This window comes from Cryptomeria japonica, chromosome 2 (genome assembly GCF_030272615.1).
Source record: "Cryptomeria japonica chromosome 2, Sugi_1.0, whole genome shotgun sequence".
Classification (NCBI taxonomy): Eukaryota; Viridiplantae; Streptophyta; class Pinopsida; order Cupressales; family Cupressaceae; genus Cryptomeria; species Cryptomeria japonica.
The window spans coordinates 230,816,048-230,832,493 of NC_081406.1; the positions used below are offsets into that span (position 1 = coordinate 230,816,048).

The 16,446-nt window shown below is 37.0% G+C and overlaps 1 protein-coding gene across 3 annotated transcripts; it reads right to left on the reverse strand.

Moving 5' to 3' along the window:
* Positions 1-11,545: 11,545 nt before the first annotated feature.
* Positions 11,546-15,992, reverse strand: LOC131050165 (uncharacterized). Of its 3 annotated transcripts, none has more exons than XM_057984341.2 (8): positions 15,508-15,988; positions 14,033-14,186; positions 13,756-13,906; positions 13,475-13,600; positions 13,291-13,371; positions 12,953-13,154; positions 12,560-12,827; positions 11,546-12,422 (listed from the first exon to the last, which is right to left on the reverse strand). In XM_057984341.2, exons 1-8 carry the CDS (start codon positions 15,688-15,690, stop codon positions 12,196-12,198), a joined length of 1,392 nt encoding a protein of 463 aa, XP_057840324.1. In that variant the 5' UTR covers positions 15,691-15,988; the 3' UTR covers positions 11,546-12,195. The 3 variants fall into 3 exon arrangements, with proteins under 3 accessions (XP_057840324.1, XP_057840325.1, XP_057840327.1); XM_057984342.2 differs by having other exon boundaries at positions 12,953-13,151; positions 15,508-15,987; XM_057984344.2 differs by having other exon boundaries at positions 11,976-12,422; positions 12,555-12,827; positions 15,508-15,992.
* Positions 15,993-16,446: the final 454 nt, after the last annotated feature.

The following is a 16,446-nucleotide window of genomic DNA, read 5'->3' on the forward strand; positions in this document are numbered from 1 at the left end:
AATACACAATAACAAACTTACCCAAGAATTTCTTCAAAACCTCATTCTTCAACCTCATGAAAGTACTCGGTGCATTAGTCAATCCAAAAGGAATCACCAACCATTCATATAATCCTTCATTTGTCTTAAATGTTGTCTTCCATTAATCACCTTCTCTGATCCTGATATGATGATATCCGCTTTTCAAATCTTTCTTTGTAAAGTATTTTGCTCCACTCAAACAATCCATTATGTCATCCATCCTAGGCAAGGGAAACCGGTATTTCACTGTGATCTTATTTATTTCTCTTGAATTGGTACACATCCTCCATTCTCCATTCTTCTTAGGTGCTAATATTGTTGGTACTGCACAAGGGCTCAGACTTTCCCTAATTAAACCTTTCTTCAATAGCTCCTGCACTTGTCTATTCATTTCTTCATTCTCTGCCGATGTTAACTGGTGTTAACCGGTGTACAGCTTTGTTAAGCAAAATGGCTCTAGGAACTAAGTCCATGCAATGACTAATACTTCTAATAGGTGGAAATCCATTAGGTACATTATCTAAAATGATGTCCTCATATTCTACCAGCAAATCTTTTATCTCTGTCGAGTGTTCTCCTTCCAGTTCCAGTCTCTCAGTCTTCTTAGGAATTAAGGCAAAACACACATTCTCATGTCTCAGTCCATCCATGAACTTCCTTCCATCTACTAGGCAGATTCTGGTATTTGTTTAGACTTCATTCTTCAAAGGTTCCTCCAAATGCAGCAAGGTTTGCTTCGTCCCATTGGTCACAATAGTGTATGTATTATTCCTCCCATCATGTATTGCATGCCTATCAAACTGTCAGGGTCTTCCCAACAAAAGATGACAAATGTCCATAGGCATAATATCACACAAAATTTCATCATGATAATTCCCAATTTTCAATTTTATTAAACATTGTTCACTTACTAACAACTTATGTTCATCCTGAATCCATGCTATTTGGTAAGGCTTAGGGTGTTTCAATCTCTCCAATTTCAACTTATTCACCATCTCTACTGAAACAAGATTATTTGAACTACCACTATCAATAACAACTTTACAACACTTACTGAATACCTTACATCTGGTCTTGAACAGGTTCTTCCTCTGTAAGGGTTTTTTATCTCCTCTGGTATGACACAAAGCTCTCCTCATCATCAACAACTCTCCATCTTATGGTTTATTGTCTGATCTAGTGGGGTTCTCTTCCACCACTGTCGCTCTTCTAGTAGCCTCTGACTTCTTACATTCAAATGCATGGTGTCCTTCTCCTACACATTTAAAACATATTCCTCTAAATGTCCTTTTGTCTTGTCTTCCAAAGTTCTCATTCCAGTAACCATCTAGTTCTCTCCTCCGGTAGAAATTTCTATCATCCTTCTGGTATGAATTACCTTCTTTGCTCACTTCCTCGTCCTTGTTTTGGTTTGTACTGTTCCTCTTCCTCCGATGTATCCTCTTCCTCCTTGAAATCTTCCTCCCGTAAACCTTCCACCTCTACCTCTTTGTCTCTGCTCATGCCTTTTATTCAATTTCTCTTCAACCTTTATTGCATACTGATAAGCCTCTTCAACACTCTCTAATTTGATCATACTGAATTCATCTTTTATGGACATCCACAATTCGTTCAAATATCTTGCAATTTGTTCAATTTCATCATCAACATGTCTGGATCTGATGTTCAACTTGTAAAATGCTTCAGTGTACTCCTTCACACTAGACTCCTTTTGTCTCAGATTCTGCAACTTTCAGAATAAATCTACTTGATAATTTGTTAGGACAAACTTTGATTTTAACTTAGCAATCATCATATCCCATGTCTTAATCTTTTTTACCTCTTCTTTGCCTATCAACTTGCAAGTGCTCCCACCAAAGAGATGCATGACCCTTCAACCAGGTGCAGTCATACTTCACCTTCCTCTCTTCTGCAGTGTTTTCAAAATCAAAATACTTCTCCATCTTCGAGATCCAATCCATCAATTCATCTAAATCTAACTTCCCATCATATTTTGGTGGGGTAAAATGAGGTTTAGTGTTCGCCCTACTCAAAACCCTTAAAAACCTTTCCTCCTCTGGATGAACTGTCGGTAGGTTCACTTGTTCTGGGCTTCTTCTCCTTCATCTTCACTCACATCCTCAACATGTCGGCCTCTTCTTTGGGATATCTCCACAGCTTCTAACTGGGTTGCTATTCCTCGCAACATCTCCATTACAGCAGGGTCTGCATTCCCACGCACTCCACCATTCCTAGTTCCTCTTTGTGCCATTGATCCATGCTAGTCCTTTGCAATTGCAGGTCGAATCCACAATCTGCCACCCTACAACAAGATTCGGGACACGCAACCTTTGGAATGAACTTCGCTCTGATACCACTTGAAGCAGTCACCGACGAGGAGGGACCTAGAGGAGACCAGTCCAAACTGGTTAGCAAGAGTAAATGCAATGAAAATACACAAATATGATGGAGGCAAGGTATAACAGATACTTTTATTGCATGAAAGTTAATTAAATCCAACCGGTAACAACCAGGTTACAACATACCGGCACACAGGCCTAGTAGAATAGGTCACACCGGGACCTTGAAATGAAAGATCTATCTTCTAGGAACAGACTATTTATCAGATACTCCTTAATTCTCTTATTGATTACATTCTAAAGCATGATTACAAATATATATATCGATCCAAAGGATCTAGTCGGCCCAAAAAGGATCAAAACCTGAAGAACAAGACCTAACGTGCAAAATGAATAAGGTTGGCCTCCGCCAAGAGATTCCTCTGAAAAATCCAAAGGATGAAACGTAGAAGGTCAGCCACACGCCAAGAAACATTGAGATCAACGTCCAAGGCTTTGCAAGCTTCAGAATGGGTTTCGGTAGATAACTAGAATAGGTTTCAAGCAACTGGTAACAAAGGAACAACCAGTAACAAGAAGTTGTCAAGGAAACCGGTAGCAATATATTGTCGGAAAGTGATCCGAATGAGATGCGGTTAGAAAGCAAACAGGGTGATCAAGTCTTCAAGTAGAATCCAACTCCACAGGAACCAGTGAGCCAAAATTGGGACACATGGAAAGGAAAACTGAAACTACAAACAGAAAAGAAAATGTTTTTGGTTGATGCAAGATTGTTGTGAACTGGGGATGCTCCTGTATCAGTATGGCAACCACCTACAACCAAGGAATAACCAAGCACAAGGGAGTCCACTGCCACCTTGGACCCCGTAGCTAACTCTACCTATCACCTATCGTCTTGCTTTGCCATAGCAAGACCACATCGGTCTACTGGAAAAGGAGTAACAAAAGAATCAATATCTCCTAAATCAAATAGCATTGTACAAGAGATACCACCTATCATACATGTGGTCTCAATAATTGACGCCTGGTGCTCAGCCTAATGGTTATCTACTATCGCAAACACACAATGGGATCTACCTGCATCTCCAACCGTTGGCTCAGAAGTAGTTGGCTTATGTTGTCCTGACATCTAAAAAGTTCACTGACAATGAATGGCAATGTGTCCTGGCTGCCCACATGAAAATAAATCTCTCCTAACAAATCATCTACTCACAGGAGTAGCACTCGATTGTTGAACACTGCCTCTACTAGAAACTGGTTGAGAACTCTACGTTGGCTGAGAAGGAGTAGGTCTCCTATCATGCTGACCACTGCGACTCTTGTCAACCTAAAATCTAGCACCTCGCACAAAGCTCTGACCCTGAGGATGCCTCTTCTTAAACCGCTGACCACTGCGGAAAGAAGAAGGATGGCTCCTAGCAACACGCGAGGTCTGTGGCTGAGAACCTCTCACAACAGATCTTGTAACTAGTGCACTAATTGTTTGTCCACCTATCACACCTCCTAAAGCTAAGGCAAGATTCTCCTCTGTTATCCTCGCCTTCTCCACAGTTGCCTCCAAAGTCTTAGGTTCATGCATCTGAACCTCACCCTTGATACGATTGATGAGACCTCTCACAAAGTGCTAAATCAACATCGGTTCATCATTTGCAATCCCAAGATAATGCCTAAGCTCGAAGAACCTGCGCTCCTACTGCTTCACTATCATCCTCTGCTACCTCAAGTCGTGGAACTCATCGGCCTTCCTCTACCTCTAATGCTCTGAAAGAAATCTAGCACAAAATCATTCCAGGAACAACTCCCAATATATTGTCGCTATGTTCAAACGCATCTTTTGCTCCTCTGTATGCCACCATGTCATCGCAAAATCACAAAGGTGCATAATCAAAAATCTCGTCTTGGTGTTACTACTACACGGGTGCATAGAAAAACACCTACCCACATCCAATAGCCAAGTCTCCGCCTCCATGCCACTACTCAAGCCATCAAAAGTAGGGGGTGAGTCCTCATCAGATCTCTCATGTGACTAGCTGCAAGTGCCTCTTGATCCACCTCAACTCTCTTCCTAGGAGAACATGAACGTTCTCTCTCCTAATGCTCTGAATGACGAGACTCCTCTTGCTAGTTCTCCTCTTATCTCGGTCCTAAGTGACCAAGAAGCTCCTGAAGCACATTCACCAACTGCAGAATCACATCACCTCTAAGCTAATCTTGTTGTTTCTCTTCATAGTGTGACTCTTCAGAAACCTCAAGATGAGGAATCCTACGAGTATCCATGCGACCAACACGATGACAATCTCTACCCCTAGCAGGCATCTTGTCTAAGCAAGACGCAAAAGAGAACTATAAACTAACAAACTAGTAAAATAAGAGAAAAAACAACGAGCAGGGATAAAACCGCTGGGCTACCCCATGCTAAATGCTAACATGCACAATGGGCTCAAATGAAACCAGAGTACCTAGTGTATGAACATGGGCTCTAAACCAGATGTAATGCTTGCCAAAATACCCTAGAGAAACGAAGGATCTAACATACTAAATGGAGATTAAAAAAAAAAATTAACCATCTAAGGCTACACATCATATCATCTAAGCCATATGAATTAACATTCCATATCATTTAAGCATAAAGAATATAAACCATTCCACATAAGTACAGTAACCAATTACACAAGCGGAATAAGTATCACAATCATTACAACCATCTCTCTCTAGGGTATTTTGGCGAGCATTGCAAGGCACGGTCATATTCAACAATGCATGTCAGCCAAGCTATGTATGTGGCCGAGGGTAGACATAAAAGGGTGTTCGAAAAATTAAATAGCCACACACTCCTGACATTAAAGTAAAAAAGTGAGAGGGCTCGTACAAATAAACACTTGAAATAGGTTTTTTTTAATTTTGTAATTGGATATTTAAAAAAATTTATTGGTGATCTCCCAAACCGCTATTGGTGAAATGAAGGTCATGTATCAAGTGACACTTTGAAATTACCACTTTTTGACCCTTTCGTGCATAACCAATTCCACAATATGCATCGTTACCACCCAAAAGTCAAAACCTTAGCTATAAGCATTTATGTCACATACGGAGACAACCGAAAAAATCGTCAAAATCCAATGTATAGTTCAAGATATGTGGGTGCTCGAAATTAACTATAACCACTATTGATATATTTCCCCTATAACCTATCAACTAAAAAATTAAATTGCAAGTACTAACTTGCAATTGTAGTTATCATATAATAACTAATTCCAAATAACAAAAAAAATACATCTATCATTTAACAACATTTTCATGTATTATATAAATCTACTATCATTAAAAATAAAAATAAAAACTTAAAACACATTTTATAGACCACAATTTCCTTTCAGCCTAATTAAAAATGCAATTAATCTACATTTTATTTATTTTAAGTTATCAATACCAATCCTGAATGGCCTGGGTTCAACTTAAAAAAATATATGTCTTAGTATTTTTCACCCTAACGTTAGTCCTACTTGACTAATCTGCAAGCCTCACACATTGGTCCAAATGACTCAGAACCCTTTACAACAAAATTCAATTTAGAGCCATCAATTATATCGTACTCTATATAGAACTCATTCTATATTTAAACCAGTTTTCTGTCGTGGTCTAGTTTGTGGATGGTCTTACTTTTTTAATTTATGATATTTTCTCTAACTATCTACCACCTGTTAGCCTCCATGTTGTTTTTCAAAAGATACCAAACCCTATCCAAAAATAAATAAAATTGATTAGCCTCCATGTTGTTTTTCAAAAGATACCAAACCCTATCCAAAAATAAATAAAATTGATTGGTCTTATCTTTTCCTTTTTCTTTCCATTTATCACCCAAACCTTATCAGTAAAACCTTCATATACTGGAACCTTGTGTTGGGATTGTTGTGTTCTGATTTCACTCGATGTCGCGATACTTGAAGAAAAGCCAATGTTCATCGGGCGATAATCAAAAGCTCGCATCAAACCTCATTTCCCATTTTATCCCGATGCCCGACATTCCCTCGCAACCTGATGTCAGAGTATCAGAAGATTCTAACCTTTGTTTGTCACGGTTCCAGCTCAGCTTGTTGTCATGCGATGCTCAAATTCCAAGAAACAAATCAAGAAAAGATTTGCATGTACCATTATTAATGACATTAAACAATTCGAAGCACATAAAGGTGACGGTAAAAACCATAAAATGTGATATTATCATCTTGTTGCAGGAAATTTAATGCACCACCCTCAAGAACTGATCAAAGTAATGCATACCATTATGAGTTTTTTTTTCCCAGATGGTTCTACCTCATGATGATCAGTTATCATTTGATAATCCAAACCTAAATTGGCCAACAATTAAGCAAGGGAATATAATCCTAGGATTGCGGTCTCTTGCATGGAAACAGGAAACTGAATTTGCCGAATATAGAAAGACTATCATTCTGCTAGAAAAGAGTGCAGAGTAAGCCAGAAATCACGAACATCATCTGAAGGAATATATCATTGCAAGAAGAAGCCCCGGTAATTAGTTTTCAAACATGTTGCTTAAAGGAAAAGGGCCTATGATATAGCCAGATGTTAAGCACATGTAGGATGATATCCTCTTTGACTTCACTGACCTAGCTCGAGAACTCATACTAGATGAGGATGAATTTTCAACAGTTCTCTGGGTGCTTATCGAGGAAGAGACAAAAGCCAAGATGAATGATAATCAGATTGAATATCAGAACCCAATGCTTGATGAAAAAGTGTGAAGTTGGTAGTTGTTTGTAATGCAAAGATTAATGCTAATGATAGGGTTTTCTGATAATTTTGTTTTCTTTAAAACATGTTTAAAAATTGGCATTTTCAAAGACCGTTACTATGGAAAGAACAGTTTCTTGGAAACGGAAAAAGGGGTTTTTAAGTATAAATAGATGATAGAATAGAAAAGAAAAGGGGGAAAGTTTGGAAAGACGAACTTTGTATTATTTTCCAAAGACATAAGATGTGGCTTATGTTTTGGTTTTAATGAATAGTTTATCTAATAAATCAAACTTTGTGCTACTTTAGATAAATTGCATTTTTCTTATGTGAATGCATCATGTTCAATTTTCGTATTTCAAAACATGGATAGTTATTCTTCCTCTATTGTTCATTGTGGTATAATGTGTCTTTGAATGATATTATGCAACAAGAACTTAGTTAACATTTGGTAGGATAAATGCTTTGTCATTTGTATTTTATATTATGTTTTGTAAAGTTGTAAGTTAGGAATTTTGCCTTTCCTATTTTCTAGTTAAAAGCATACCCTGAAAACCCTAAACTCATATCATAAGAGAGAGTTGTACCTCTAAAATTCAAAGGAAAGTTGCAGAAATAGTGGCAACGTATCCAACTATTGATTGATGGTTTGTTCTTTATGTGAGTATTGAGTCATATGATTATATTTTGAAAGGGAACAAAATTTGTCAACCAACACCACCCAAGGCCAGTGTTTATCCAACATTCTGGATGCATTTTTATCAAAGTAATTATAAATTTGTTAAATGTGATACCTGTTGATGTGTTTTTCATGCACATGTGAACACATAATAAAATACCAAGGTATCTTATCCTCTCTTGAACAAAGTTTCCCTGAATGCTGAAGATTTCACCTAAGGATCAATCGAGGCAACTCCAAGATTCTTATATGTAGGGTCTCTACGTGTGGATAAGCTCAATTTGATCTGATGTGATTATGCTGGAATCACAAGGGGACTTACATTTGTTTGCCTGAACGTTTAATCTGCTGGAACTTGAGTCCTAACTACTCACCAAGATAATAAAGAAATAGCAAAAAGTGAAAGGCTCAGAAAGTCTACTCTAAGGCCTAGAATGCAAGAAGATAAATGAACGACTAGGTGGAGTCCTACTGGGCTAGGTCTCACCATCAAACTGAACAATTCAACACCAGCTCAGTGCAATCTTCTAGGGTAGTTCTAAAGATGTTCAAATCATCACCGTCAAACACTGATCACCATTCAAGTTAATGCGTGAACAATAGACGCATAACAATTCGAAATTAAGCTCATTCAATGCCAATGACCACGCAGAGCGTCCTTACAATCAGTAAGAGGCTAGTGGTTTGGACTAGGCAGATTCCACGCGAGTGCATTCAGTAACTTCTTTCATTCAATCTAATTATCTATCATCTAAAACGAAGATTCAACAAGAGACCATGCATATTGCAAAGAAACAACACACTTCACCATAACTTCAATGAAAATGGAGTTCATTTACAATCAAGGCAACAATTTCTTGCCTTCTCTTCCTACTATATTCTAATTGCTATTCTATTTTACTGACTATTAGCTATTCTAACCTCTATTAACCAACTATTAACTATTAACCTTTACAAATGAAGAGTCGGAGCTTTATATAGAGAGCTCTTTACATTTCAATGGCTCTGATTGATTTACAATCAATGGCTAGGATTACAAGATGAAAAACCTAATTAGGGTTTGTTACAACAAACTCTCTTAGCCAATGAGAAAATTACATTTCATGAGTGTTGACCAATAGAAAACCGAGGTAGGTGCCTCGAATTTTGTGCCATCACTGGTGAGTCAGGTACATTGAATATGGACATGCTAATGTGGACCTATCGAACTGGAGGAACAATGATTGGGATGACACCTTGTCTTGCGTTTGTGTTTGGTTAATCAAGGAACATTGTATTTCTTGATATTCAATGTGATGATGATGAGAAGCTAACTTTGATTAACTCTTTTGAAACTATCTGCTTCTTCAAAGTACCCTTGCACTGACCTTGGTTAATCCTCCTTTGTCCTCCATGTGCTTGAGGAACGATGTACCTTTCCTTGGCTCTCCTACATTTGATGAGGCCTCTTCACTGTCAAGTCTTTCTTTCTTCTCTGTCATCTTATCTCTCTTTGAAGCGCTTGTAAGATCCTTCTTCTGATATCTTGTGATTTCCTTGAGGATAGTTCTAACATTTGAAGTCCTTTGATTTTAGCAACACCGTGGGTACCTTCTCATGCATCTAAGTGTCCTTGATGATGATGAAACTTGAAGAGGTCGCCCTTGTCCTAGCCTGATCTTTCTCCAACTTGATTTGATTGACCTACAAAACAAACAAAAGATGGTGTCAAGTATACATAATATATTCATTCTAACATAACATTTCTTACCTTAAATCATCAACAAGAAGGTATTAGGATCAATTTGCTCTGGACCCTCTTGAAGGACAGGCCCTATAATGAAATTCGCTCTGGATCCTCTCCAAGGACAGGCCCTATAATGAAATTTGCCCTGGATCCTCTTCAAGGACAGGACCTATAATGAAATTCGCCTTGGATCCTCTGAAAGGGCCAGGAGCGAAAATTGACAAAGTTGCTCAATTTACCTCACATAGACTTCATTTTCAACCTTACCTTACCAAGATCAAATTATTCGCCTCCAAAATTGCTTAGGAATAGGTTTCGATCAAGGGCCTAGGCAAAACATTAGACGTCCTAGGAATTTCACTCTAGACCCTCTGGAAGGTCAGGAACGAAATTGACAGTTTGCTTTATTTTCCTTCATAAAACTCCATTTCTCATCCTTTTCTCATCAAAAACAAGTCTTTTGCCCTCGAAAATGCTTAGGAATAGGTTAGTTCAAAGGTTTAAGCAAGCTATAAGACCTCTAAGAAAATTTCGCTTTGGACCCTCTCCAAGGACATGCCCTATAATGAAATTCGCTCTAGACCCTCTCCAAGGACAAGCCCTATAATGAAATTCGCTCTGGACCCTCTCCAAGGACAGGCCCTATAATGAAATTTGATTTGGATCCTCTCCAAGGACAAGACCTATAATGAAATTCGCCCTAGATCCTCTCCAAGGACAAGCCCTATAATGAAATTCGCTCTAGACCCTTTGGAAGGGCCAGGAGCAAAAATTGACAAAGTTGTTCAATTTACCTCACATAGACTTCATTTTCTTTACTTCAATTGTTTCCAAGGCATGATAACATCCTAGTTGAGGTTCCAAGGCATGAAGTTAGTTCATATTTGAAGCAAAAAGGAGGGTATCAAGAAAATTCGCTCTGGACCCTTTGGAAGGGTCAAGAGTGAAATTTGTGATTTAGTCTCAATTCTATCATTTCCTTTGCTCCAAATCACTTCTCAAGGCAAGTATATATCAACCCTCTCTCAACCACACCATAGTAACAAAGATCTTGGTCTCAAACAAGCAGCAAAATAGAGGTTTAGGAAATTTTGCTCTAGACCCTTTGGAAGGGTCAGGAGCGAAATTCTCCCTTTAAAGCTATTCATCTTCCATTCATCATTTCTTTGCCTTGAACCTAACTTATCAAACCTCCACTTATCATGATCAAGTCAATTCACCATCAATTTAGCTTAAAACGAGGTTCTATTAGTGCATTAGGCGAAATAGGGAATCCTTCTAGGAATTTCGTTTTGGACCCTTTGGAAGGGTCAAGAGCTTAGATGAATTTCGCCCTAGACCCTTTGGAAGGGTCAGGAGCGAATTTGCTCCTTTAGGCTCAATTTTTCCTTCATTGACTTCATTTTCAACCTACTCACAAGGCATAGATAGGTCATTCCTCACTCGGTCAAAGCATAGGAGCAAGCTTTGAGGTCTAAACTGGGAGCAAGAGAAGAGTCTAAGGAAATTCGTTCTAGACCCTTTGGAAGGGTCATGAGCGAATTTTGCAATAATGCTCAAATTCTTGACCTTTCTTCGGCTAAGTGCATTCGGATAGGTTTTAATTCATTCTCAAGGTCTAGATATATCATCCTCTCATCAATCATGACTAGAAAGCAAGGTTTTGTCCAAAATAGGAGAGCAAAGAGAACTAAGGAAGAATTACTTTGGTAAAAAGTGAATGAGAATGTTGAATAGACATTGCTCCACACAAACCCATTCACTTATACTCCCATTTGTGTCTGCATTGTTTATAAATACACTCTGTAAGAACACCAGAAGATATTATAAAGCGTGAATATCTTGCGCAGTGCACACAGTTTCATGGCGTACAACATTAAAAGCATTCTTGTTTGTATGCCTTTAAAAATGTTGCAGATTTCTACGAAAGAACTCACAACCATAAATATTTCCTAGTTCTGGCATTAATATATTGTGAAGGTCAACGGTATCAAGAATCATTTCAAAATGTATCAAACAATATAAGAGACATAATATGAAAATGTAGTTGAGATAATCTGCAAAGAAAAATGTCTTGTCCTTGAGGTGATCTGCAAAAAGAAATTCTTAGGCATTTCTGTCCATTACATTGGACACTTCCTCAGTTACCTAGACAAGTGCTATAAAACACTTAATATTGGCTCTACCATTTCTTTTATGTTTGCAATCTTCATCATTCAAAACTCATTTGATTATAAACCTGAATTTTGTTTACTTCCTCTGAGCAGCTTGATGAGAATAAAGCTCCATCCATCACAAGCACACTTGGCAGTTCTGACCCTTGACTATTTCAAGCGGTATGACTCACCAGAGGATCTAAATGATTATTTGCGAAGCCTCATAAGAGATAGGAAGCTTGTTTCACAGCTTATTAACTTGCTGATTTTCCAAGGGATATTATAAACTCCGACTGTCAACATGGTTTATCAACTCCTCCAGAAGGATGCGCGAGAAATTGCATACAATTACAAGAAAAGCCAAAGGCACAGTAATTATAGAACAGGCATCCTAAGAACCCAGAGGGTAATATCCCATGCCAGCCACCATCATTTATCACAAATGACAGTATTTGTCACATTCTGATTGTTATTCAAGATTGCTTCTAAACAATTAAGTGGCTTTCAAAAAGTTAAGGACCTCAATCAGTTTGCCCAGACATGTATCAACCCCTGTCTGTTGCCCGTATAAATTTCGTTTCTTTCCTCATCATAGAACAATGCAGTAATATCTTCAAGAGCTTCTTCAACAGTGCTTTGGATTACTGATGCATTGGGCCGATTCCGAGAGCTTATACATACATTTGGATCGTTGGCACGAATCTTAGCAAGGCATTTCCCAGTCAAGATGTTGCTTATGTTTATTGAGCCAGCTGCACGGACAATAGATGCCACTTAAATCAGCATACATACAATACATCTTCTCATAATATGAGAGGGCCTTCAATCCTCAAATAGATTTCAAACTTATCCAAGCCAAGATAATATGATTGTTTTCCATTCACCTTACCATTTTTTTCATCACATCCTTGAGGATGGGCCTTGCAGTAAGAGATGATCAAATCTTGATCACTAGTGATATAAATGTTGTTTGTATTGCAATCAGGATGCCATAACAAGTGGTCTTCAAATGATGTTACTAGCTCTCCTCGGAAATTCCATACAGCAACAGCTCGATTACGAAATGTCAAAAATAACTGATTCTCATACAAGAAAATAAAAGCTGATGGAGTCATGAACTCTGTCCTGCTCACTTCTGTCAACTGTGTATTCCGAACCTGCCAAATGAAGTTTTGATTGTATCAACTATCTGATGTCTTATTACAATGGCGTAAGATATCTCTAAAACACAAAAAATAAAACCTTATTTGATGATAAATTCTTCCTTTTTAATGATACTCACATCAAGTATTTGGAGATTCTCATTTTCTTGCTTTACAAGAAGCTTCTCATTGAACTGCTCGATGAAGTCAACCTTTTTATTACGATGTAAGAGATGATTAAAGGATTTCAAAACGGTGCCATCCTCTATATTTGAGATCTTCAAAGGAACGTGACTTCCATTGGAAGGTTTTTTAAATATTAACAGCATTATACCTGGACTGCTGATGACAGAAGTTTGATCATTAAGAGGCATAGAAAGAGAACGCAAAGCCATGTTATTTCAGTATGCTTTTACAAATAGCATATTAGGCACCGTTTTTTACAAAACACAAAAACCATATAGAACAAATCCTCTACCTGATCTTTATCTCCTCAACATTTTTATCAGATATTGAGTACAGAAGGGTATAGTTCTTCAAATCAAACACCTTGTAAACACTGCAAGCCAAGACAAATCCTGGTTTCATGATTGGGATATAAACACAATCTAACAAAATTGCTACAAAAAATTAATAGTTATTTATGTTTATAGCCACCTCACCCATCTTGGGCAGAAAATGTCAGTACTTTCCCATTCACATCATCAAACTCTACAAAACCTGGCCACCTTAGTGACTCGGATTCAAATAAAGGAAAACCTCCATCAGGTTGACCTCTCCTAATATACCTGTGAAGGCAACAATTTAGATTGGTGCACATACACTTTATCAGCCAAAATCATAGATAAGCGAGCAATAATTGGTTCAAATTGTAACACAGAAGGAATGGCTAAATTTATGATTGCCATCAGCAAAGCTTCTTAAATCTCCAGGGAAAACATACTCAATTGGTGTTGTTCTGCACTTCAGTGAACTATAGCTATCCAAAGCATAGACTGATACAGTAATAAGAGAGTCATTGTTCTTATTATAGAACAGGCTGCGAATAACTTCATCTGGACTTATATTCAAGAAGCAAACCTTTCTATTTGTCTCTGTTAAGCAAAACAGGTAATGAGAGATCAACAAAAAGTCCTAAGAGCTTGCAAACTATAGTTTATCTAATGAATGAATCATCTCAGAAAAATAAACGTTGTCCCTCATATTTAGGAACTTGTTACCTCTACTAAATGCTGCGCAAACACCAGACTGTGCCAGAGCAAATATTATATCTCGAGCTGCAACTATTTCTATTATCCTTGATCTCTTATTTAGGAACTGAAACCTTGAAAATAAAAACGAATTTGCCTTGGGATCATAAGTGTCAAACTCTTCCTGTCAAAAGTTACCAATTAGTCAGACTACCTTAAAGAGACTGCAAGTGTCTATCAACATAAGACAGCCAGGTCTTTGTAGCCACAAAAGAAAAAGAAAAAGAAAAAAATTGAATCAAAACAACCATATTAAATGGATTCTAATGAGTGTTAAACTATTCTTGCAAAAAATGATACGAAACTGTTTAGGCAAAAAAAAAAATTGGCATAAAAGAGCCATTCTTGAATGTTATGAAGTTGCACTGCATGCACTATGGCATTCCATATGAATATTAATTCATGGAACTGTGAATCCAATTAAATTTAGAAGAAAAAAATGCGACCCAGCAAAAAGTTAAGACATAATATTAAACCTGGGATTGTTTTATATCCAGTATGTCTTGAATGTTGAAACCTAATTTCGTTATACAAAACTCAGGAGCATTTATCCAAACCACTTGATAGGTTCTTCCCACTAAATAAACAAAAACATATGGTAAACAGCTTTTGACCATTAAAATAAACCCACTTCTTAGATCTACAGAATTGCAATTTGACATACCTTCTACCCTTCAAAGATAACATGGGTTAAGATTTAAAAAGAAAAAGATTCGTCAAACTTGAAAAGCTAGAGCTGATAATACACACTAATCAAACTGCCACAATGTTATAGCTACAGCTTTAAAATAATAAAATTGGAGTATCTTGTAACTAAATCTCACATTCTTGAAATATTTTTGTTTGGGGATTCCATTGAAGGATAGAAGGAATATTTTTGTATGGGGATTCCATTGAAGGATAGAAGGAAGGGCAGACCTCCTCTAGGGGAACAAAAACAATGATGTAGAGAAAGAAGCAGACAGGGATTATCATGTACACATAAGCACATACAGAGATTGATTTAGGACTATTTTGATTATTCTTCGGAAAACAAAAGAAAAAACTTCATTTCTCCTAAGCTCCTTTGTCTGCTCATTTCTTGCTTCCTAGGTGTCCAACCGTCAATTTGTAATCAAACATGTAGATGAAAATACAAAATGATTAAACAAAACCGAATAGCAAAAACATATCCTCTATCCCACTTTATGCTTGGGCTTTCTAAGTCAAAATCCAAGTTCTAAAACTAAATAATGCACTCTTTTTCATGAAGAATCCTCTACAAATTTCTCTAAAAGAAACTGTATAATATCAAAAACATGGAAGATAAATTCCAAAAAATTAAAAAAGCAAGTGGAGATTCTGCTAGGGTTTCTAGATTATCACAAGAACTGCCAACTGCCAAGTGGGTATCGATTTGTTTCATAAATTCAAAAATATAATTAAGTGTGCCTAAAATACCCTACCTGCAACTGAAAGTTCCGGAACCTCTCCTGTGAATTGGTGCTGGTGAAGGCCTTGTTGCCGACGCTTCCGATCTCGCGCCTTTGAAGTTTTCTCACGCAATTACTGTACTCGTACGGCCGCTTCCGCTTTCCTGCTACAACTCTCCGACTGCTAGTAGGACAAGAAACCTTTCTGCGCTCCATTTCCGTCCTCTTTTTTGTCCCAGAAAGATTACTTCCCACGCATCCTTACGGAAAGGAAGATTTTTTGGCTCTTTTCCCAGAACCAGAGCATTTAAATTGAAAAGAGCTTGCAAATTGGCTATCTGAGGCAATGGTCCAGAACTATTTCTGATAATTAATGTAAAATTAGACTGTTCTAATATATTTGTTTGAACTGGACTACGGAATCCAAAGCCTCCTTAACAGCGGAGGATTTTGCTTAATGCTGATGACGTCAGCCTCACTTTAAAATTTCAAACTGTAATGGTACAATCTTATAGAGTGGGTTTCACATCGTATAGAGTGGTCTTATAGAGTGGGTTTCACATTTTATAGAGGGATCTTTATTAAATATTTTTCATCATTCAGTATGAGTCAATAGACTGAACCTCTTCCTAAGGGTTTTGAAGTAAGTGATTTCATGAATTATATGATCTAATTTTAAGTTCTAAAATTTATATGATTTCATAAATTGTATAGTCTAATTTAAATTCTTTAAATAAGTTGATGGTTTCATGAATTTTATTATTTTCATATTCAATTTAAAAAATAACTAACATATTTATCTTAAAATATAGGTAAAGTAGAATAATAATATTACATTTGTTCATTTATATTATTATATTTTAATTAAGATTAAATTATTATTATATTATGATATTGTAATTAATATTAAATTATTATTAAAATATGATTATTATTTTTGTAATATATTATTTTTTATATTATCAAATTATT